The sequence below is a fragment of the Spea bombifrons genome, chromosome 4 (assembly GCF_027358695.1).
Source record: "Spea bombifrons isolate aSpeBom1 chromosome 4, aSpeBom1.2.pri, whole genome shotgun sequence".
NCBI classification, from domain to species: domain Eukaryota; kingdom Metazoa; phylum Chordata; class Amphibia; order Anura; family Pelobatidae; genus Spea; species Spea bombifrons.
This window is the reverse complement of record NC_071090.1, coordinates 88493680-88520088: the sequence shown is the minus strand read 5'-3', so window position 1 is coordinate 88520088 and position 26409 is coordinate 88493680. Positions and strand designations below refer to the sequence as shown.

Here is a 26409-nt window from a genome sequence, read left to right as displayed (position 1 = left end):
CATACTCGTGTGTCATGGATCATTTGAAGCAGCTGTATAATGATATGGAAGTTTGTTTCCGTGACCTGATGGATATGGATATTCCGGCCTGGATAGTGGATAGATTTGTTGTGAATGCTGCTGAAGTTAACAATACGTTGCAAGAACTACAGAGAGATATAGATGCCCGAGCAAGTTTTAAAACGAGAGAAACATTATTTTTGGGTAAACGCCGAAATTCCCAAAAGATTTTACAGATTTTGAAGAAGGGAAAACTGTTTTTTATGGCATTTTCCCACATCATACTTGGTAAAATCAGCTTTCAGTTGGGTGAGTTATTTGGACAAAGTGAACAGTGGTGATCTTCGCTTATCACTTATCTTATTTTATCAATCTATGTGTCCAGGAAGTTCTTGAAAGTTAGCAGATACCTTCAAAGTTTTTTGAAGACTTTCCCCATATTGGCCCTTTTAAAATGTATGGTTAATGTAAGGACTAAATGTTTTATCTCATTGCAATCCACCTACAAACCCATGCTTTAGTTCATATATTGACTCCTACGGATAAGGTGTATTAGTTGGAGTGATGAGATCAGAAATTTTAGTAGATTTAAAATCAAGTATATTATCAAAAAATTACTTTGGAATACAAAATAAATGATCTTTGATCAGGAGGTTTCTTTACTTTTTCATCAAAATAATAGGTGAGCATAAAGACTTTACTGAGAAGGTGAAGAGGGCCCTGCTTGCAAGCTTATAATCTCGAGGGAATGTGGTTTGGGCCAAATGGTCCTTATTTGATGTTAAATTCTGTATTTCGTTGTTTCTATTCATCGAAATCTCACAGATGCCAGGGGTTAAAACTTAATTTAAGGCTCTGTGATGGAAATAATGTTAAAATATGTACTGCGTATTTCCCAATTGGCAATATTATTATTATTATTATTTATTGTTTTGGGATTACCGTATATTGGAAGATGAATTGCCGCCGATAGCAGTGATTTAATAGTATTTAAAGTATTGCAGACTGTATGTGCCATGTGTTCCCAGACAGTAAATGTAATGTTTCTATTTTCTACTTATGACAGAGTTCATATGACAAAGACGTTATCCTGAATATCATCAGTGTGTTAAGTGAATTGCTGTCTGCTGGTAAGTGACCATATTGCATTAGTCTTATTGCAGCTGTTAGTTTTGCGATCATATGAAACCACTGGTGACATGAGAAACCCAAACTAACTGCACTGTATATAATAAGACCAGATGATGTTTTTTTTTTTCTGCTTTCCAAATGCTTTCAAAGGGACAAAAATGTAATATAGGTCAAGCTGCTAAACTAGAGGGTGGAAAAATAAGGAAAAAGTGAAATATAGAAGAGCGGATAATGGCTTGGTATTTCTTTGATCTATGTACAGCCAATAAACTACTTTAAGGGCAACACAAGAAGCTTGACTTGATTCACTGTTTTAGTAAGACTAATCCTAAAACGCCATCAGAGTTAAATTGGACGGTTCCATTTAACAAAACAGAATAGCTCGATACTTATATAAGCAGTTAAAAGCAAAAAATAGATTGCAACATGTTGCTGTTCCATGGTAAATATTGTGCTTAAAGACAAAACATTAAGTACACCCTCTGCTATGTTAAGCATATGAATCTTTAGAGATGTGTTGTTTTATCCTTTCCTATGAGGGTTTAATAACATAAAAAGGACATTTTAAGAAGATTTTTCTGTTTCTAAGGCAACAACCTATCAGTGAATGATTTTGTGCCACATGATAATGAAGCATTCCCTGAAAATTAGGAACACAATTTTACCTGATCAAAAAAATATTTTCAGCAAGAGTTTGAATATTCAACATTGCTCGGAACTATTTTTGTAATGCTGTATTGAGTATTTAAAGATGGAACAGCACCTTTACAACATTGTAATTAAATAGGGTCCTGTATTAGTGGTACTGGTATATCCCACACTGAAAAATCCTTAGTGTCCGCTGAGCTTTATGTATACCTTCTAATCAAAACCAAAATAGGGCCTGGCTGAATGGCCCATTGGCCATTTGTTGTATATGCTTTGCGTGCCTATGGCTTGCTCAGCACTGTCAGATTCCCAAAATTGAGGTATTCTTAATAAAAGCGTATGTCGTTGAGGTAGAAAAAGCAAAGTTTCCTTCCCAGGTCCCGATTATCATGAACCACCTTTTCATAATATAATTATTATTTTTATTATTACTATTATCCTTTATTTATGAAATGCCAACAGATTATGCAGCATGGTTACAAATGGGCTGGTTTAAAACATACATAACAAATATACATTAACACATACAGACAGGAAAGGAATTGACATATATATATATATATATATATATATATACATACACACACACACACAACTATGAGTGCTCTGGGACATATAGTCATGTATATATCATGCATATATCAGGGCTGAATCATAAATTCCTGTTTGTACTGTAAGGTCTCGCATGTAGCGCTTTCTTCGTTCTTAGTTCTTTTCTCTTACCTCTTGCATTTTCACTTGATGCAACACATTTTTCTCAAATAAACTAGAGAATGAAACTTCTGCCAGCAAACTGTATAATGTGCATATGCTGAAGTGTTACTGCATATTTGATCTTGGGCCAGGATGTCGTTTGCAAACACTAGTCTTGACAAGTGTTAAAAATGCAAAGCTGAATCCTTCTAAAGATTTCTTTACATTGGTATTCTACAAAGAGCATTGCTCTTGTTACCTTCAGGCTGTTACAGAACCAGGTATCACATGTTTCTCTATAAATGGACTTTATAATGTTATTTTCAATCTCCTAAATCATGTCTTTTGACCTATTTTATTAATAAGTTATGTGATAATGACAGTCACTTAGTAATGATAATGTCTTATTTCATCAGGAACACACCGGAGGATTCATTACATGATCTCTAAGGGTGGAACTGAAGCACTGCTCCAAACCTTCGTGAATATGGCAAGATCGGATCCTGTTGACTACAAAGTTATTGTTCCCCTTCTCCGACTGTTGGTCAAGGTGGGACAGAGAGGTACTTCTACAAAGATCTATAAATTGCAAATATTTCAATGTATGTATTACAAACAGTTCTCATGCCAGCAGCAGCTGTGAACATATATAGGGTAAGGTCTCAGACCTTTGAAGTCTGCTCATTCTTGTTGGTAATCTTTTCATGTGATGCCGAAAATAAAAATGGATGCTATGGTTAGAAAGCCTCGGTCGCAGCAAACCAGAGGTGCTCTCAACACAGGTTCCACAGTGATAGAGCTGAATACCTGCAACTAAAAAGAGGGCATCACAGGACGCTATTGTATAAATGTACTACTAGACCTATGTTCATAGGTCTAGTAGGTTCACTATTTTGGAATATGATATAATGTTGTAGAGGTTTGATGTGTCCGTGCTACTATGATGTTCGTTTTACGGCATAAATTACACCCATTGCTAATATATTTTTTCAATTTCCTTTCCAGATGAAAAAGTTGGAGAGAAGGCACAGAAATTGGAAGCTACAGATGTTATTCTAAGTCTGACAAGGAAGAACATCTCCAAATATGAGAATCTCACCCCTTGTCTCAGTGCTCTACAGGTTTTTGCATCTAATGGTATGTGTCTGGGATGGGCAAAGTTTAAGCGTTATGTGAAAAAAACTGAATATTTAAAGGGACTCTGGGGTTTATTCTATAAATTGTGAGCTTGCAGGACAGCTTCAGTTACATCTTACACCTCACAAATTAAACCATGCACTATGCACGATCAAGGTATGCCTTGCAGGAGAAAGTTGCTAAAGCTGAGCTATCATGGCACATAATGAAACTGGTGAATTGAAATGTGTTAAGGCTCAATGGACTTGTTACAAGGGAGAGCTCTGATCTCCCCAGGTGGCACAGCTGCACTCCTTTAGGACACAGAGCGCCAGGATATTACATCATATCCCAGGGTCCTGTAGTGAAGATAGCGGCTGTGCATGGAGCCTGTTTACCTTTGGCCTGATGTACGTGCAGACACACACGCTTTTGCTCCGCGTGCACGAATCTATCCAGGTTGTGTACATTAAATATTTATTCCGATGGACGTACATTTATGTCCACCAAAATAGGTGCCAGGTTGCCCTTTAAGACATACCTGTACGTCCTGACTGATTGTGTAATGGGGGATTCCCTTCAGGGACATACCTTCCAGACCGACTGGAAGGTTACTGGAGGACAGGAGAGACGCAGCAGATTCTCTCTAGACCCGGATGGAATCTCCAATTGCTTTTCCTGCTGGCTGGTTGCAAGCATTGTGATCAGCACTGCTTTCTGAGCACAGTGTGACTGGCACAGGGATATCCCCCCCCAAAAATAAATATATAAAATTAAAATTAAATGAAAAACATAAATAACAATGTATTAGGTGGCCAGTGATGTTCCAGTGACATGACTCACATACAAAATGTATAAGAGACATCCCCAAAGGGATCTTAATCCATAATGCACTAGGAACATTACAAAAAAATAAAAAAATAATAATATTTAAAAAAAGTGCCGCTAAACTAGAGCACTGCTTTAGGGCAACTGATACATTTACCTAATGTTTCTGTTAACCCTTGCATGCTCAGAGGGACATTACATCTCTGTCACACAAGCGTAGCAAAAGTATACAAAAAAATCTCACACCCCTCACATTAGCTAGCCATATATTACTCAAACAGAATTCATTGCCTACAACTTTGACACAGAAATGTTTAAATGTAGATGTAATGTTCATATCCACAGGAATTAAAATTATTATTATTAATTATTATTAAGTATAGACATCTTTGGATATGCCATTTACCACAAAGGGTTAACATCCAATACTACTAAACAATTAATAAATTGCAAAACAACTTGGTTTGCCTACCATAAAAGAAGACAAATTAATGATTTTTACTGCTGGCCTTCATCGGTTCTCCTATCCAAAGAGCACTCTGTTCAGACTTGGGCCGTTTCCAGGGTCTGTTTCAGATTCTTTCTAGGCATTGCGGCGCATTAATGTGGTGTTGCCAGCATCTCATTATCTCCCTTAATTCCTGCCAAATAATTTTGCTGATGGTAACATTTGGAAATCTAGTATGAGCTTACTTTAACACAAGCAAATGGTATCAAAACAATCATTGATGGGAGCTGGGATAACAGTTGTTTAAACTGAGCTTCTTTTAAGTGAGGTGCATATGCCATGAGGCATCATGGACAAGGCAGTGTGACACCGCCAGCTGACAAACATTATTATTTCTGGGACATCATTCTTTAAATAACCAGTCTAACCCCTCTTTTTATCAACTGCACCGGTCAACGGTTAATTGTTAATATTTTTTTATAGACATTAAAAGTTACACAATGTTTACGCTTGGAGCTCTGTGATTTCTATGCATTTATCAGACACAGCTAATAATAGGTTATGTTGCAGATTGCCATGCACACGTGTAGGCAGACGCACAGCTATGACTACTTCACTCTGGACCTCCAGTCCAGGGGTCTAAGTCTTTGCCGTAATGCTGGGCCTTGGGGCAGTGCCCTAGATGCAACCCCTGCTACCCCCTGCAACCACACTAGAGTCACATTAACAAATGGGCGACTTACAAATGGATCGTATATCCGAAAATAAAACTATTGACCAGATCTGCCAGCCCTAAAAATGTTTTCCTTTTGGTCCCTGTGGTATGTAAACCTACTCACGTTACATAGCAGACTCCTACCTTTACTGCTGCTTGTGTGGCAGATCTGGTCCCCAAGTGTGTGGCCACCAGCTAGGTACACACGCTAGGTACACACAGCCGCATGAGTGTAAGAGCCTAGTGGGAGGCATCATTTGTCCATTAGCCGGTCATGTAATTTATCGGCTACTGGCTATAAGTTGCCAGGGCCCATTTCCCTGGGCGTGGTCCTGCTACTTAGCATGGTTTGAAAGAGACAATAGTCCATTGTGTTAAACATATCCAAAGGTATATTAATTGCATACATTTGATACAGACATAACAATGATACATATGACTTTTTTTTCTGTGGTTAAGCCATCAAATTTTACTACTACGCATAGCTTGCACCATAGGGCGGGCTGTACGTGTAGATACACCACAAGTTTGTGCTTATACCTCTGGTTCTCTGAAAAGCCGAACCGTTGACTTTAAACATCAAACATTTAAGCCTTAGGGAAAAAAACGTAGCCTTTTAACTATTTCCCTATCTAATTATATTGCTAAAAATCAAAATGTAAGCATATTTCATAAATCGAAAATGTATACATATATACATGTAGATTGCCTTTATATACTTAAGCTGGGAAGGTCCCCAATATAATGTGATTCCTTACTGCTAAAAATATAAAGAATATATAAAAATATAAAGTGAAAAATGAGATAAGATCTAATAATTCTAATAAATTAAGACATAAAATATCACTGATTATAACTGGTATATATAAAAATGTGTCAGAATATTTGTATCAATTTCTTCCTGACTCCATGGGCAGTCAGAATAAACCCTGGACCAATGATTTTTAAATTAAAATACATACCCTTGAATATCCTTTCTTAAAAGCCTCCACATTGCAGGCATCCTTGGGTAGTGCATTTTATAATTTTACAGCCCTTACTGTGAAGAACATGATTCCTTACCTCTTGCAAGGATAATATATAAGGATGATCTATACGGATACGCATATTTTAGATGTTTGTGATGAATGACTTTTTAAAACAAGTCTTCTGTACATATTATTCATTCTAACTTCTGAGTGATAGATGTTACTCTATAAAAAAACAAAAGAAGAAAAAAGATTTATTGTTGTTTCAAATTCATTGATATACGATGTTTCAAGAAACACGATGTATTTTTTTGCAATGTGTTGGTATTTCATAAACATTGACAAAGGTCAGAATTTCCTAATCTAAGCAGATTTTGATATATTGAATCTTATTATTTCTTGTTTAGTTCCCACCGGATACATGCTGGGTATCAATGGAGCCTTGGAGTTGCTTTTTAAGGTCATTACCCCTTACACCAAGAGGCATACACAAACAATCAAGTAGGTGTCTGATTTTGTATGATTTGTGTGCCCTAAGTTTCACTCTTATTTCCCTTACAAGATAAATTACACTGTAACTGGCTTAAAGTGACTATACATCTTCATGAAATAGGTGTTATTAAAGTTGCAGCAACTTTTTATGCAAGCAGAATGTCTTAGCAGAATTATGTCAGTACATAATATTCTGTTAGAATCAGCACATCAACACTTTTCCCTGAGTAAACAGTTAAACCTGTCTAACTGAGAAGTCTTTCTCCGGGGAACAGAGAAGCAAAATCATTTGTACTGTTAACAACTTCATAGACTTCTTTTTCTGTTATTATTTATTTATGTATTTTATTTTTATATTAGTAAATCTTAAATTTATTTTCCGATGTCTTGGTGTATTAGAATAGATACTTAAGTATTGCATCAAAAATACATGCTTACAAGATATGTCAGCTAACAAGGACACAACTTTTGAGAGTTTAATTTCGGGGTTATATGTACTCTTTTGTGTTGTTCTGGTGTAGACCTACTAAGGCTAGCCCTGGAGAGCCAGGTCCAAGGGGCAGCATTGCCTCTGCTGCAAAGCAAAGGACAGATCATCTTGCTGGCAGTAAGGCTCTTTGGTGCACTGCTGGTCAATTGGCATCATATGACATCAATAAAGCGAAGGGGTGAGCCTAAGGTTAGTGGAGCCTGGGTATAGTAAGTCTTTGGAACTCCACATAACTAAAACAAATTATAGCACGCAAACTCACTCTAACACCATATGCTGACACACACTCATGCTAACACTATAAACTGAAATACTGTACGCAACCTCTATCACCATACTGTAATATGCACACATGCATTAACAGCGTACTCTTACACACCATAAAGTAACTCACCTTCTTCCATCATCACTGCAGTTTCCTATATCACCTTATATATATCTTGGCTGCAGCTGCGGTACTGATTCCATCCTACTACTGTGGGATCATGTAAAACATGTTATATGGCCTTGCTAGTTGCCTTGGTCCTGAGTAGGTGGGTGCTATGCACTAGTGGTACCCATCGTAGCATGTCCCTGGCATGTTTTATCCATGTGGGGTGAAATTTAGTGTTTCACTGTAGGAGTGGTGAGTGAACTTTGGTGATCAGATCACTGTCTGAATGCGCACGGTGCTGGTTAGCATGGAGAAACAGCCTATAACTATAAAAGTGAATACTTCTTTCAGTATATTGTGCAAAAGTATTTTGTTTCTTCAATCAAAGTCAATGTTGACTATAAAAAGCCCCCCAAAAACAGCTTTCCAGACTGTATTCGTATATAAAACCATATTAGAACATTGTAATTACACACATCAAGGGGTTGGTGTCAGGAGACATGCTTTAAGAGGTGAATGTATGTAATTAAGTTTTTAGTGTAGTTCAGTTGTAATGATTCTAATATGAATGCATTGTTGATATTTCTATTGTCATCGGCTTAATATATTTGTGCAGAGCGATACCAACCCATAATAGCGCACGTGGTATTTGTTTGGTAGCCTTGTCTCCACAGAGATGACAACTGGTATTTCTGTGTTCATTTTCTTGGCCAGATGATATGGGCAGCTGCTGAAAACAGAAGACAGTGCTGACTTGTCTACTGACATATTGCTTGATAAGAGGAAATGAGCCGATATAATAAGCACCTTTACACAAGTGTCAAATAACAAAGTTTCTTCCAAAATTACCCATGCGTGAATTTACTCAGAATAGGACCATTCACTTACAAAAAAATTACTGCAGTTTTTCTGAAGTAATACTGCAGTTTTTTGGACATGAAAAAACTGCAATACTGCACTTTTACTGTATTACAGTATTACGTAAGGGTTTATCGATTCTGGGTATGCATTCTTAGATTCCTATAAATAATGCAGGAATAATTGCGTGCAGACACAAACAACAGTGTTGGGAAAAGCCCCATAGAGAGCGCACAGAAAAATTCCAATCAGGTTAAACATGCTCCCACTTACCTAGGCGCTCAAATTTGTAATGACTTGGCTGCCAAATTCTTCAAATCACTCAACCCTGTGCCCATGTGCTCTTTCCACGGTGGTCAAAACAGTTTTCTTAACGTGATGTATTATAATACATATACCTTTCTGAAGACATGTTAAATGTTAGCGGGGGTAAGCTGCAGCCCTTCCCAGGTTGTACCTAAGAAGAAATGGACCGTTCACCATATGTGATATTGATGAAAGCCATTTCTGTCTTGCTCTGTTACTGTATTTGTTTGCGTGCTTCTTTTTTGACATTCCTTGTTACTAAAAAGAGATAACACTGAGTTTTCAAATTAAAAAAAACATTTTATATCGATAATACTGATAACAAATATCTAAAAAAAACATTTAAAAAGACATAGTGTAAATCAGTACAAATCAAATTAAAAAGATAAATAATTTAAATAATTTATCGTTGGTTGCTTCTAAACACCAGGGTTTGTTGTGTCATCTGGCGCAGGGTTATCATTTTGGTTGTTATTATTAGCAGTAGATGTTGTGCGCTATTGTTACCTTAGCAGCAGAATTTCACAACTCTCTTTTTTGGCAACTCCTTATTTTTTTATTTTATTACTATAAAGAGACACTATTCCATGGTGATGTACAATGGACAAACAGGACATAACAAATAGTAAATCACATAACAAGTTGGACTCACAAATAATAAAAAAGTGTAATACATTATTCCATGACACAGGACAAAAAAACTAAAGAAAAAAAACCTCAATAGTGTAGTGGTCACTGACGAATTTCATAAACAAAAAAAGGCTAAGATGGCTCTGCTCCAACAACCTTACAATGTAGAAACCATATTGGTATTTGTGAGCCAAATGGTTTACAGCCTACTACCTTACAAAGGCTCAAGGTCTCAAAAATACCAGCCTGCATCTATTTTCTACGTGTCTCCCACAAGAAGTTATAGATCTGTTTGAACGGCTCTGGAAGCTTTGTGACATGGACCAGGAAAATAACCTGATAAGGTTGCCATTTCCTCTTAGTAACATTTCAACATTGTTGTTTGGAATGACAGCTAAATGTGCAAGATCACAGTAAACAAACTTGTCTACTGTGACTTTGCCAATGATTAAAATAAAATACACGCTGCTATCTGGTTGCTTTGTATGCCATGCCTTGTTTTCAAATGTCACACTTACAAGGGCCATTAGCTGATATTGGAGTATCAAGGGCATTCTCTTCTTAAGTAATGGAAGTCCATTATTTTAAGAAAAATGTATAAAACAATGACCCATCTTAACCTTAATTGGTTTCTAAAATCAATTCTCCAGCATAGAAACTAGACAATGACCACTTAAAATTATAGCCACCTGCACTTAAGCTGTCCAATGGGGTTTACACAGTAATCATATTTATTAATAATGACAATAATGCACTTCAGATGTACAAATCAAAAGGCATGTGGGAAGCCTTCCTAGAAGAGTGTTGGCCAACTCCACATTAATGCCCATGATTTTGACATGAGATGTCCAACAAGCTTATATATAGGTGTGATGGTTGGGTGTCCACATATATTTGATCGTATAGTATATGTATATACTATATACATAATCCTTTACAGTCAAAGGGCAGCGATGAGTGTATTTCATGTGTGCATTACCCCTGTGAATACAAAAGTTAAGGAATATCACCCACTGTTTGTAGATCTTCTGTTGCTAGTCATCATAAATGCAAAATGTGCAATATAGGTTTACAGCTGGATCTATAGTCCAAAAAAATGATTTTTTTTAGCTTTCAAATTCACAAAAAATCAATCCAAAATATTATTTTAAAATGTGTGAATTCTGCTGGAATAGACCCTTAAGTGTTGGGCTGATGGTTCTATTCCATTGGCCAATGATGCCTGAAAATAACCAAGCTGATTTAGGGGGATTGCATTTGAATTAAGTAAGCTCAGTAACAAGGAGTGTAGAAAAAGCAATTGGACCTCATATAGTATTGTATAGAACAATCTTCATTCATACACATTTCATAAAAGACACAGAGCTATAATGGTAACCATGCAGGCTAGACACTAATTTCTGCTGCTGACACAGAAGTTGCTTTCCAGGGCTTTTTTGGTGTCCCAATATTGAAAAGGTTAACTAGTTCCCAATTCATTTTAGAACAAAAGGCTTGCATTTATGTGGAAAGCATGGTAACAAAGCTGCCAGTGCAAATATGCAGAACCGCAGAAGTAAATGAGATTTGATCTAACTTCTGTATCCATTTTTATTATATCATTCTTATATTACAGTGCTTATCACTCTTCTGCTTTGATTTGGTTTTCACAGACATTTTATTTTATCTTGCTTAACGGTTATTGAATTACCTATAAAAACTGATATGGCTGCACATCTATCCCTGACATAAATTTCAGAATATTACAGAAATACAGTCTGTTTCTGGTATATTTCGCTGATCACCTTGGGTGTTATGTAAAAAAATGCAATTCCATCAGTCACCCTGGAAACCAATAATTTGCTGGAAACCAATAATGCTTAATTTTTACCAGTTTTGTACTAGGATTTCCATATATATATATATATATATATATATATATATATATATATATATATATATATGTATTCCCTATTGCTATACATGCACACTCTTGAATTTACAACATATTCAACATACTCAACCTTCTCCCCATGCAGTCACAAGACAAGGTAAGATTTAGTGTGTACTTTTCCAATGGTCTACAGCAAAAATTGCAGACAGATACCTATCCATGTTGCCCCATGTTGACTTAAACATGATATCATTTTCAGTCACATGTTGGCTGTCCGTATGCTACTTGACCAACTATGGTCTAGAGGATTTCACCATCCTTCCTCCCAACATTACACCGTCAGGGTCGTTAAATAAGTTGTTGGGTAATAGAATTTGAATTTTAGGTTTCCATGTTTATTTATTCAGCAGATTCTAGAATGCAATATATTCCCATAAGCATATATGGTGAAGAGCCATTTAGTGAATAGGGTAATAGCCAGCGTACTAAACTGACTTAAAAAGTGGTTGTGTTACCTGCAGTGTCATCCTATAGGCTTGAAGGTAATATAATTGAACATATAATTTATTTGGGAGGTTGTTCTAAATAAAGTTGCGACCCTATTAATTCCAGTTTTAAAGGAACACTAGGGGAAGAATGTATGTAGTCAAATTGAATGGTAAATATTACCAAATATAAAATATTATGTAAATTGTTTAGTGTCAGAAAACCAATACACAATTCAAGCCTTACGTAGATCACAGACCCTTTTAGATGTGGATGCAGAGTGCCAAAATATCCTATTCTTCAAAGATCCCTGATCAATAAATTGCATTACGGTTATTTTCAGATGAGTTTGTTGTTGCCAGGACTGTGCTAAAGACCAGTGTCTTCATCGAATGTCCTGTTTAGAAAAGGAAATGTTCCAGACTGTGCAAATTACAAACCTGCTGTTTAGAGAAATATGAACAGGTGAAGAAGCTTCAAAGGCTAATGGGAAATATTGACAAAACTGACTTTTTCCTCTCCTTTTATTTTCTTTAGGGCGGCTATAGAAGCACTCGCGGCCCTGCTAAAATCAAGTGAGTTTATTTTTAATGTGTTTTTTTTTGAAAATTCTTTCCACCACGTCAATACAAAAACATTAAGGCCAATATTTTACGTGTTCACAAAAACCTATGTAAACTGGATACATGCAGAAAGCAAGCTTAATTCATGTGTCAAGTCGAGACAGAGAAGAGGCCACTAGCCTGGTTTAAGCTAAATGTAGGTTATGGAGTAATATAGGAGGTTGCATTTAAAAGAACTATTGATTTTCTTGTGTTTAGTATGGTTATTATACTCTGTGAGTCTTTCTCTATGGCTTTAATGGTCATTTTGTTTCATTGTTTTGCCTATTCTATAATAAAATTAATATTACTATTTATCCTGTAGAACATTACACATCAGGCATAGGATTTCTATCAATATAATGAGCGAGAATAAACTACAAGTATAAAGGTTTGTAGGAGGGATAGCGTGTGACCTGGGAACTTTTGGCCTGAGGCTATCCGGAGCCTACCCTTGCAGGACGCGGACAGGACTGCCCACAGACGTCGATTGGTGGTCCCGCAGACATCTGTGGGCGGTCCCGCTGACGTCTGCTGGAAACATCCCTAATTCAAGGGAAAATGGGCGGGGAGTGGGGCGTGTCAACTTGTTAACCTCTGCCCGTTGTTGGGTCACATTGTGAACCTGCCTGTTTCTGCGGCTAAAAACAGCTAGAGGGCAGTATTGCCTGGCTCTACCATAAAGTTTAATGTAATAAGTATAGAAAGCATCCAACATGTTATGTTCTAGTTAGCATGCCCAGGCTAACTTTATGAGTGGGAAGTGAGAACATATCCAAAAAGAAAAAAAACCTCACCATAATATACAAAAGTCCAGTTCTTCTGGTCTTCTCTTTTCTAAAAGATTAAACACTTTCACATTCCAGGAGTGACCTTTTTCATTTTATTCTATTTATTTTACTGCCTGTAAATGTGGAGTCTGTCTTATTCCCAGCAGCTCAATCTTTCCTCTTATGTCTCAGTTTATTCTTCCTTTTCATCTAAGGTTTATTGATTTTTTTATTATTTACATTTCAGTATATGATTGACAAATCAATAGTGAAAATGTACTTTCCTGCTTATTAAACAGTGAAACATACAGTAACAACCACCCTCTTCTATTTTGGTCAAGGTTGTCTTTAGCTGTCCCTTTAGTATCCACAAAACATCATATTACATACATTACCTCCACACCAACTTAAATGTCTATAAAGACCTTTCCTGCTAACATTTGACCAGCTCCTTCTGTTTAAAGGTCTGTGTAAAATAATATTGTTGTAAAGTCAAATTACTTCTGCTACTGTCAAACAATTGTCACTTTTCAGGAACCCAAATGTATATTTGGTCAAATGATATAAGACCTTTAACATTCTTTAACATGTGCCAAGTTAGTACTACTCATGTTCATTATTGGAGTCTTCTTTTGGTTACATTTAGATCAATTTCCTGCTGCCAGGAAGTTGATCTTTAAACATATAGTACCCAGACTGCCACTATTATATAACTCTAATAAAAAAAAGTGTTTTAGATTCTTGAATATGATTTTAGGGTAAATTGATCTCTATCGGCTTAAGTGATGGGTGTGAGCACGATGAAGTCACTGATACTAGCCCGAAGGAGAAGCAGAAACTGCATCCGGGGCAAATGAGTCATCTTCTTGCTGATCCTTCAAGTGATGGAAGGTCACTAAGTTAAATGCATTTAGATCTGCCGGCGAAACCAAATTCCTCTTCATCCATCTTACATCATTATTATTTGTATTATTTAGTTATATAGCGGCACCAATTTACGCTGCTCTTGATACAATACATATATATTCAAGGGGCTTGACGAGAGTAGAATAGACAGAGACAAACCGATGCATTAGGTACAGAGTGCTCTGTAAGCTTACAATAATGGCCACAAGATGGGGCAGAGCAGGTGTGCAGCTGCTGGCCTTTGACTCAGAACCAGGGTGCTTCTACATTTCCTGGAGCTCCTAATGAAGCTTCCACGAAGATCCTATGATCTCATTTGAAACGGGATTGACCTTTAGCTGCTCTAGTACAAATAATACACTAAAGGGAATATAGAGACAATGCAACCCTTCCTAAGAGGTTATTCGCACAAATTACTATTGGCAGAATATAAAACCAAAATACTAAAAAGTTATTATTTTTACATACTTAGCTCCATCAGCATGGGACTACAGTGGACCACAGCCCTTTTAGCACTTATGATTTTTGCACCTGCGCATTATTTTTACCTTCTATGTTACCTTGTTCACCCTGCATCTACTGTAAACACACAGCTTAGTGCTTTCATATTGTGTGCATGTTGCGTTGTGTGAATTGGTTTCCCGCAATGCCTTGCTCTACCATTGAACTTGCATCTATTATGGTGTGACATGTGTTATTCAGTTATTCCTACCAGATACTTGAGCAGAACGATTAACAACAGAAGAGGGGAGCTAAACAGAAACATCGGCAGTGTTTATTGGAAGCACACTATTTCGCAAAGTGCTTTGTAATGAAACAATAGACACACCTTGACTCCTGAGAATTAATAAAAAAAAGTGCTGTATATATTTTATTATTAGGCCTGCACAGTTAAATTTACTGGAAATGTCATTGTCTATCCATCCTATATGCTTTCCCCAGGAGCACCAGCGTTATGGTATGGCACAAGAAGAGCAATGGATCCTGTAGCGTCTATCTAGCTCTTTTTTTAAGCAGTGTGGTAACCCTAGAATTAGACTACAAGAACATATAGTATAGTGACCCTTTTAATATGCTAGATCGAGAGTTTTTTTGGGGGATACAGTATGTAAAATCTATGATATAGAGTTAAACATATAATATCATGTTTTATTAAGTTCTTCAACCTTTGCAATAGACAAAGGCCCGATCATAGAATGACTCTGAGTGATGGGAGTTGTAATCCACAGCAGATGTCATGCCACTGTTCATCTACATGTACCTCTCCTAGGAAAATGTATTTAGGTTGTTTTTCCATTTTCAACCACATGGTGGTGCTGTTATTTTATATATAAATAATGCTTTTTGCGGATGTCTTATTTTAGTAGAATTATTTGTTTATCAGTGTGTTATTTTAATCTAATTTCATTCAGTTTTGTTATCCCATATTTTCTGCGCTTTTCAGCACTAACAGCTTACGCAGCTTTAAGGAAATTAGGTTTAATTGTTCTCTGAAGCTTTTTTCCATGGTCAGATTTTTTTTTGTTATTTCAAAAGAAAAGCAATGTAAAACAAGCGGATATTTCATGTGCATAGAATAAAAAGCACAGGGTACAAATGGTTTGAGGAGAAAAACTCTCAGTAATCTGCACATTTATTGTACTGCCCCAGCAAAATCATTTCATTAATGAATTTACAGAGTTGAGCACCTTATCCTTCAGTTGTCTGAAGGAAATTATAACTAAAAGTGCTGTATTAGGATAATACATCAATGTAATTAGTGTCTGCAGGAGAGGGCAGGCACATTTTGGCCCGGAGGTGGTGGGGAGTCAAATGCCCTTCCCCATCTAATTTTTAATATTACACACATTTCGCACTAGTCCTAGTTCTCTGGCACTGCTGCTCCGCATAGCTGCCACGCAAGACAGTAGGGATCAAGGGCCATTTGGTGAGATCCTCTGATCTCCTATGACTGCCCAGGAAGCTGTAAAATTAATGAAGGTCTGTGCTGTTGCAGAAATGGATATGGCTTTTATATCTCTCATGTGTCCCCATATAGAAGTGACACAATCTCTTTGGAATCCAAATTCCTCTGTCCCTCTTTCCTTCCATGATGTCCTTTTTTTGTATGACCTCAGCATGTTTGCAGGTTATGAGTATTTCTGTGTTCTACAGCCCATGTCCTAAGAGTGTATAGAAACAGCAAGACATGTGTTTAGAAATCAAATTGTCTAAATAAAATACATTATTCTTCTAAATGCTTTACTCACTTAAATAAATAGCCATCAATAAACTAACTTGAAAACTCACCCCCCTATCCACGCCTCTATCCACAACCCTTAAAACATAACATTGGGTGCCGGTGAAGTCTTCGTGTTTGTCTTCGTGAAAAAAAACTCTTCGTATTCCACGAATATTGGCCTGTTCCTGTGTTTGTTTTGGGCGAATATTCGGATACGTTCTTCATATTCATTTTTTCTTTGTTTTCTGCTGGTTTGCTAGCAGGGGTTAATACGGGGTTAGCACTGTAACAGTTAGCAGCAGCTTTGGCGCCAGGATTTTAATGGTCCGTAAGAGCAACTCTATTGGTGGCCGGCAAGGGCTCTTCTGGCATCAACCAATGAAAGGCAGCTGCTCTTCATTAGTTGATTCCAGACGAGCCCCCTGCCGACGATCAGTAGAGTCGCTCTTACGGACCTTAAAAATTCTGGCGCCAAAGCCATTAGTCTCCCCAAGTTGCTCCGAGGTGTACCTTGCCCTATCTTTTTGCCAGGACGACAAAAATACCCGTTCCTCCCAGGCCAAGTTGCTCAGAGAGGTTGTCTCAGACCCAGATAGTAAATGTTTGGTATGTCTAGAAGGAAAATAACAGAATTTTACTTCTATGGATTTTACTCTATAGATGATTTTGGGCTTGTTCAATGCATTATTTAAAAAAGTGCAAGCACAACGCAGAACATGCAAGAAGAGTTTTAGTATGGCATTCACAGTAGCCATTGACTCTAATGGATTGCATTGTTCTTTAATGGTGTTTTTCTTGCCCCATTGACTCCATGCAAACGTTGCATGGTTGCAAATTTCCCAGTTGTTAAACATTTCCATTAAACTTGTAAATGTGCAAAGAAACACATACCACTACATTATTAACTTCTAACTCTATGACACTGGCTCAACACAAAGTCAATATTCAATCATATTTACCAGACTGTTTTATCAAACAAAAGACAGAAATATATGCTTTTTAAGAACCATTTCTCTCTCACTAGCGAAGTGTAAATGTAATAATAATAATGGAAGTGTTCCATTCGATTCGTTACAAAAAGAAAGCACAAGGAGTGATGTCTATAAAGCAGAGATGGAATGTAACAAAATACAATAGATCAAGAGGGTGATAGACATCTTGCTGGCTAGAGAGGGGAGCAGGTGTGCCCTGCATAATGCATTCTGTTATCAGCGTCTGCTCTAGATTAACTGCTTCTGATACCATCATATATCATGACAGATATTAAAGAGTGGATCTAGATGGGGGATTCAGAGAGAAAATGGGTTAGGCAAAGAAATAATGGACAAACTTGGAACACAGGGATAACATGGATTACACAAACATTCTATTTTTGGCATAATGTGTTCTTGTATCATCTAGAAATTGTATTATTATGTATTGTTTTATATAGCGCCATCATATTCAGTAATGCCATACAATGGGTAAAAAAGGACATAAAAAGAAGTACTTACCAAACTGACTTACAGAAACAGCAGAAACAACAGGTGAGGAGGGCCCTGCTCAAACGATCTTACGATCTAGAGGTTTGATGTCCATCTGTGGTTCTATCATATGTCGGCTGTTTCTCATCTCAATTGTCTTGATTTATACACACTATTTATTGACTCTGGTAGATAGGCTAGTATACATTCTAGGGAAGGAAAATTAATATCTATATTATAGGCCATGGGAAAGATGATATGTCACGAAGCAACAATGAATGGCTGCGCATAGACACAGGGGCAACTACTGTTTAATCTGCAGAGGGCTCAATGGCTGTCTTACACAAAACATCTGGGAACTTTTTAAATGAGTTGGCTGAGTATTCCTGAAAAAAAATCACCCAGGTGAGGCAGTGAGTTTGACCAGCCCTCAGTTCTGAGCTTTGCTTAACCCCAATAGTACACATTTAACATGCTGATGTACATACACCTCCAGAGAGGTCTTTCTGCAGGCTGATCTCAGGTCCATCTGGCCTCTGCACTTGACAGAGCTGCTTTTTACACCCTCTGGCAGAACCTCTTCTAATTTAGGGGATTAGTTCCAAGTGCATCTCAGCGCCTGCTTCAGTCTGCGGCCAACATAGACTTAATTAACGCTTTCCCCTCTGGATCTGTACAGCTTGGCACACAAGGGTTCTACTTACCAATGATGGGAATCTGATGGTTCTTCTTTAAAGTATATCTGACACTTTGCCCAGATCAGTGATCACACATTCCAATTCAGGAACGCAATATACATGATGTCAGATTTTATTTTCTAGCTCTGACATACACCAAAACCTTAGAAATATAGAAAGTGACGGCAGATAAGAACCATTAGGCCCATCCAGTCCGCCCAACCTCTGATTACTTTCCTTAGTACCTGGCTAGCTTGGCCTTATGCCTATCCCAGGCTTGCTTAAATGTCTTTACTGTATTAACATCTACCACTTTTGCTGGAAGGCTACTCCATTCGCCCACTACCCTTTCCATAAAGTAATATTTCCTGATGTTACCATTAAACTTTTGCCCCTCTAGCTTATGACTATGTCCTCTTGATGTGGTGACTCACCTAAACCTGGTTTCTTCCGTATCAAAGTTAAAACCTTCAGATTCAGGGCCAAAGCTAGCATATGCATCACCAAGTAAAAGACTGTTCATATCTCTTGGTTTGAGTGATTTATACGTTTGTAGAAAAGGCTAGACATTTTGGAAGAATGAAAACAATGAATCCTTGAATACTGATGAACATTTCTTTTGGAATACGAAGAAAGTACAGCATTAATTAAACCTAATGGCACTTAGGGTCCTGATGAATTGCAAGAGGAACCACTTATCTTGAATCAAGAGATATAAAACGGCTTTATTATTGCTAATACATAAAAACAAATAACAAGTAATAATGTATCTTGCTGCCCCTTTTAAAATTTGGAATTAACCTGGGTAACTGGAATTAGTGTGGTGTTGGCTATTGTAAAATTAAACGTTTGTTGGGAATTACAGATAATTTCAATATTTTTGGATGGACGCTGACTCTATCTACATTGTTAATTTCATTCCACATGTCATTTATGCGCACACAGTTATTGGCGCATTCTATTCCAGTATGCGGATTCATAAAATCTGGACTGTTGGTGTTCATTGAGGACAGGGTTGGGAAGCATTGGCAGGAATACAGGGCCAGTCCGAGGAAGGATCAAGAGGGGCTCCTGTGCCTCTTCTTCGTCAAATTAAAGTGCTCAGACCTTGGGCTAGGGGCTAAGGGATCCTGCAAATTCTTCTTGCCTTGGGCCCTGCATATCTGGTGCACAGCCATGTATACATATTTCCCAGTTGAGCTCTCATTTAAGTCTAAGGTAGGTAACGTAATACCTGGGTCTGCTCCCCTCTCCTATTGAAGAAGTAATGGCTACAATGTTGTAATGTATGCTTATACCCCTAGAGGCTTCTGGGGACGTGGACTCAAAGAGCAAACCCTTCTTGATTACGTCTATGGAGGCCAGGACATTTTGAGGCTCCTCAGTTGCTTTTTGTATGAAAACTCAGTAAATCATTGCCTTATTATGAATTATGAACATTTTTCAAACACATGGCCTTGGGTATTGTACTTAATATTTACTTGTTTTGCTTCAATTTAGCAGTAAAACGTGCCCAGTGGCACCTCTCATTTTTAACGCACGCGGTCACAACCCAGCATACGCTGTCACCCTATAAATAAGTAACAACAATAAGCTGGTAAGATTGGGAGCTGCCGTAATATGTCAGAAATTGCAAATGGCCTTCATACATTTTAAATGAAATGACCTCAAATTGTCACTTTTCTATTGAGTGATTTCCATGACTTTATAGTAACACCAAAGATTACATAAAACTGTAATGTGGGGAGAAAAAGGTTTGAGTGGGAATCGCATTAAGGGACCATCAGATATACACTGATGTTTCTACACTTTGAACGGTAGCGCTAATTGTAAAACTTTGAAATAGGTTATTAATCTAGTCTTTCGGATCTCAGCACTTTAGTGAAAACTACATTTCGTGGAATATTTAACGTGTGCTGATGCGTCACACTCTGCACTTCTTGCCAAAGCTCTCCTAGTTGGCAAGACCTAAGAATGTATCCTGAAATAAAAGTTGAAAGACTTAGAATTAATGTTGAATGACAACTCACATTTGTCAAATATAATGAATGTATAAAATGTGAGGTAAAATGTCTGATCTACGAATAGCATAGCTTTTAAAGACTCTCTTTTTGAAGTTCTTATTGTGCGTCTGGAGACCTTCCAAGAGGGGTACCGTCTCTACTTAAAAACGTAAGAAGTTCTGTCTATACCAAAAAAGTTTCTTTCCCTAAGGACCTTCATTAATAGTTAAGGTCCTTCCGATGTCGCTTGTACCAAATATTAAATGTTTTATTTCATTTCACTACATAAACCGATGTAATGATGTTTTCAGATTAAAAAGCAATGTGCAAGTCTTCGTAGGGGACCTTAGGTATATACTCCTGAGATCTCTTACAGCTTTAGATAATTTTTCCTCCCCATTAAGTTATTATTCCTGATTTTGGCTTTGTAAGGGTGGGGAGGAAAAAGAACCCAGGAGAGGAAGCTCATTGATATTTTAGTTCTGCCACCTTTTGCAGAGATTTCAACATCCATAAGATAAAGTAGTTGCTTACTTTTAAACAGTATGACTTGCATGCTTTGGATCATTGATATAGACTTGTACGAGTGCCAACACCTGTCCTATTTTCTTACAATTTATATAAAAAAAATCTTTCTATATATCATGCTAATTGGAGTCCTGCTGCAAGCATGTCAAAAACATAAGGTTCTAGACAAAATGTATATGCTTAAACATAATGAGACAGATAGAAAAACAAACACTAAATTCAATTTGGTGTCAACTGGTGGTTTATTATGAACTAATTAGTATGGAGAGTCAGCCAGTGCATACTAAATACTCCAATTTAATATATGATTCAGTGTTTTTAGACTATTTTCTCTGAAAGTAATATTGTGTAAACAAGGTTTTTTTTAAGGAGTTTAAATGGGACCTAAAATCCTCCTTCCTGCTAGAAGGACCAAGTTGCGATGCAAGGAAGAATCATGTCCAAATCAGGGCACCTTGACACCCATCAGGCCCATGATCCCCAGTTATTGCAGAAGTGGGATAATGGGGCAGTTACCGGGGACAGTCCCACAAAAACGGTGACTGCTGGGAGGTATGGAATGTTACATGACATTCTAAAATCTCCTTGAATAAACTATGCATTACGTAGGGCTATGAAGTTATCTCTTCATAATACATAGTTAAGTCCATACGTTGAAATGTTTCGTATCATTTTGCTATTTAGCAAATAAAGATATTTATGTACGTACGTTTGGTTGTCAGGACTGTGCTGGAAAATTCAGAACTACTGGCAACAATTCACAAATTTACACAACCTGTAACTGCCATGTCTGCCATGTTCGAATAGAAAAGGTCATCCGGTGATTTAAATATCATTCACAAAGCATTCATTGTATTGTGCAAATGCTCAGTTGTGCTGGCAAATGTTAGCTATGGATAATGCAAGGAGGTAAAGCATACAATATAAAATAAATTCTGTAAAGTTTAAAGAGCCAAGTTTAAAGAGGCATAAGACTGTTTGTATCCATTCCCCCCCCCCAAAACACATTTCTTTCACTACAGCAATGACATCACAATATATATATGAATGTTATGACATCATTTGTCAAAAAGACTGTATGTGATATTTGATATTATATGCATTTAACAATGTCTATATTTATATCATATTTGCCCTTTTCCTTTGGGGTGTTTAGATTTCTTATTCACTGGGCATAGTTGGGTATGGATTGAAGACTAAAGTAAACCATATGTATACTTTTTGCAAACTATTTTTTTTAAATAAAAAAAAAAAAAAAATATATATATATATATATATATCTATGGTATAATTACAATTTTATAATCATCTCAAAAACTGTAGTTCATGATCCATGACAAGTCCTGGCGAATGCAATGTTGATATACTTTTATAAAATAATTACAATACTAATATTAAAACTACCACTATGACTAATAATAATAGGTATTACTATAATTATTATTATTCCAGTGTGATAGAAACACGGTACATATCATTTTGTAATATTTTGTAACATAATATAAATGTAATTTTCCTGGGAAGTAAATGAGATAACAACAATCATAAAGCTGTCTGTTCAAAAAGTTCAGGCTGAGATGTGCCTGGAAATACTAGCAAATGCTCCATTAAAAAAAAATAATAAAAAAACCCCCACATACTGATTGTATGTTATGCTTTTCACTGTATAAGAGTATATATACTTTCTTTATGTGACTTTTTGTACACTACTCGTTTGGATGTACTTATGGGTGTGCTGAACCGACGTTACTGTTGTATAACATCCTATTTCACAGTATTGTGCTGTGATGTCTTCTGTTACTTCTATTACAATAAACGGAGAATTTACAAAAAAAAAAAAAAACCCACAAAACGTTAATAACCCCTAAACCATGGGGAGTGCGTGGTGCTAAATGCTAGCAAAATGTGCATATGTGGGAACTTCCCAAGGTAGACTAAGCAGAACTGCGTCTCTTTTGTCAGAGTGGCTTTCTGTAGGGTCATATTGAATTTTGGATGGTTTGGATTTTATGTACCAAACTGTGAACTTTAGGCCAGTTCAAGTGGGAATAAACATTTCGACATTTGTACGGCCAAACCTAGCAGGTTGCTCATGCTAAGTTGGCCCTTCGTAATGCTGAGTTAAATATTTGACTCACTTTTTCATCTCCCCATTCTAACTTTACCTCCTTGCATCATCCAAGGTGGGTCTTCATAATGAATACTTAATAAGTGTACAGACAGATAAGTCATGGTTGCGGAGCTGTTGTGTAAAACAATGTATTATCCTGAAAACCCGTTGTATGGTCATGGAAGACCAGAGTTGCACTACCTTGTTCTAGAGGCACAACTGCAACCTCTTGACCTTGTCCAGCACCGGGACAAATGCCACCTTATTTTATCTGTGCCGGAAGCAAGTGTGTCCGAATGTTGATGCAGAAAATACTGAATGTGAGTTTCTGTAAATTGCATTTTTTATAACAAATGGGTTTGTTTTGCACAACATTAACAAAAGGTGAGCTTACTGGTTGCTCTTTTTTTTTATTTCTCTTACAAATAAGGGTTCATCTAAATATATGATTGTTCATCGTATAATGTATGCAGTGCTTTTTACACTTCAAGTATTATTTATTTATTTGCATGTTTATTTATTCCTTCCAGAATCAAACTGCAGAAGAGCTGTGAACAGGGGCTACGTCTCCATCCTTCTCCAGTTCTATCAAGACTGGCATAGCTGCGATTCCAATAACAGTTTTGTCTCCATTCGGAGAGGGCTTTTGCGATGCTGTAAGCATATAACCAATGTCCGGTCAGGCAGGGAAGCCTTCCTACAGGCCAGGGGAATGGAAATTCTATTTGCTACAACACAGGTAACTGGGAACTCTAATGGCACATAGCTGGCTCACTAAAAAAGATATTTTTTGGTTTTACTTGTTTTTCCAGTCTTAACATTCTTCATGTTGAGCAAAACTTCCAAGCTTCTTTTTTTTTATTATTTCTTTTCACAACATTTGATGGAACCTTTGTATTGTAAAATAGTTTGCTGCATTATGTAGTGATTCCATTAGAGAGGAACCCTAGGCTCTACAATAAACTCTTATAGGTATGTCTTTATGTATTTCTATTAAATCTTTTTTTTCAGAACATAATATATCACATTTCACTGTCCTGTGGATTTTACAATACATTTGATTACAATGTATTATTCTGTAGCGGTCAGGTTTAAATTGGGTGCATTTGTGATAAAGTATATAAACCATTTTTTTTTATTATTGCTATGTTCAAAATACATAAAACAGGCCGGTAAAAATTGGTAAATACAATACCTAAGAATCAGCTTCATTATTATTTTAGAGAATAATGTTTTTTTCTGAAAATATAAATATTAATCATTTTTTGTAAGGATATACATAGTGTGCAAAAAAATGTGTTAGTTGAGAGTGTTACGTAATGAGTGGTTGTGATTACTCGTTGGGCAAATGTTGAATGTGTTTGTCCAGTAGAAAGTCCAAAGGTTATGGGTAAGGGCAAACCTAAGTATGTTGAGAGTATATAAGGCTGCTACCAGAGAGGGGGGGAATGCTGATATGAATGGGAAAGCAGTGATAAGGGAGTAAGTCCAGCAGCAGACAAATTGGGGTTACACATTCAGCAAGAAAAAAAACAGAAGACAAGTAGATTACAATTAAAGTGATGTTAGAGAGATAACCATGAAATATATACCACTTGGCAACATACCCCCTAATGTTGAGGTGTATATAAATCATCTGGACGTGGGTAAACCAAATCTGAAGATGATCACACAGATGATGCACAATGTGGGGCACTGGGCAGAAAATGGCAGATACGGTTCAACATTAATAAATGTTAAATTATGCATTTGGGAAGAAAAAACTCAAATGCTGTGTACATACGGGGTTAGACTAGCAGAAAGATTTTGAGCAAGATTTTGGGATACTAGTAGACTAATTATATTGAGTAACCTCAACAAAGAATTCAATGTCAAGTAGCAGCTGCAAAAGAAAACAACATATTGGTATGATGCAACATCAGGAGAGGTTATTTTGCCTATCTCTGTGTCATGAAGCACCCTGCCACATTTTACAATTTCGTCCAGAATCTAGATTGTGAATATTCGCCTGCATTTGTATACATATAGTTGTGAATCCTAACTTCCACAACTCTCGCTATTATAGTATGGGATGGGTATATATTTCATAAATTGCTTTAGACTGTACTTTTTTGTTTCGCAGTCTTGAAACTCTCATATAATTATGTTTTATAGACATTATTTTTTTAAAAAGTTTGTTTTGTTTTAGGAATGCACTAATTGCAGACAATTGGATTCCATAGTGAGCTCTGCGGTCCAAGTTTTGAGAAAATGCTGCCCAAAATGCACACTCCCATTGTCCACAATAACCAGCACTTATACTTTCCATGTTCCCGGAATAAGCATGTCGGAACCTCCTACAAAGACATATTCCCAAGAAGGTAACCGCAGAACAAACTCACAATGATTAATGCTAGAAAAGGAAACACCACTGTGTTTTACCTCATTAAATATAATCAGGGTATAAACAAGCAATTAGCATGCATGCAGAAATATTTATTTATTCACTCATTAACCCGTCAATTCAGTTTGAATGAGTGTGAAATTAATTAAAAAACAGGCAGAGTCATCATTTTATCATTTATTATAGTGTCTCCATTTGTGGACATGTTAATATTAATGGCTACTTGTTTCATGGTTGTTAGTGGGTTTGTTCTGTTGCACAAGTATTGCATCTAATTTTATTGCACAACTCCCACCATTCTCAAGCAGTTTTCTATAACTAAAGACAATGTTGAGATTTAGCAAGAGTTACAGCCTCTTAGTTTAAGAGTTGAGAGTCCGTACAGTAGCTTAGTGAGTCTCTAATTAACAGGAAGTTAATTAAATCACTCATTTCATGTAATTTCAACTGTTAATTGATTAATCCAATGGTAATTAATAGAATCTCAAAACTCTGTTAGGATCAGGAGCTCTTGGTGAAATGGTTGGACAGAACACTATTAAAACTGTATATCATGTCTAAAATCTGTTCATTCATTTTGGCTATAGATGAATCAGAGGATGAAGATACAGACATGGAAATTAATCTTGGAAATGAAAGCCAAGAGGTATGTATTTACCCCCTGAATTTTAAATAAAGGAGGAATAGAATA

General features: G+C 36.7%; 1 protein-coding gene across 1 annotated transcript in view; it reads left to right on the top strand.

Annotated features, from left to right (window-relative positions):
* AGBL1 (AGBL carboxypeptidase 1) overlaps window positions 1-26409 on the top strand; it is a 207478-nt gene that overhangs the window by 19522 nt on the left and 161547 nt on the right. Inside the window, exons 2-9 of the mRNA XM_053463773.1 lie at window positions 1067-1130; window positions 2889-3035; window positions 3478-3609; window positions 6955-7048; window positions 12593-12630; window positions 23866-24074; window positions 25524-25695; window positions 26306-26364. Coding sequence (XP_053319748.1) covers window positions 1067-1130; window positions 2889-3035; window positions 3478-3609; window positions 6955-7048; window positions 12593-12630; window positions 23866-24074; window positions 25524-25695; window positions 26306-26364 — 915 coding nt within the window. The remainder of the gene's footprint in view (window positions 1-1066; window positions 1131-2888; window positions 3036-3477; window positions 3610-6954; window positions 7049-12592; window positions 12631-23865; window positions 24075-25523; window positions 25696-26305; window positions 26365-26409) is intronic.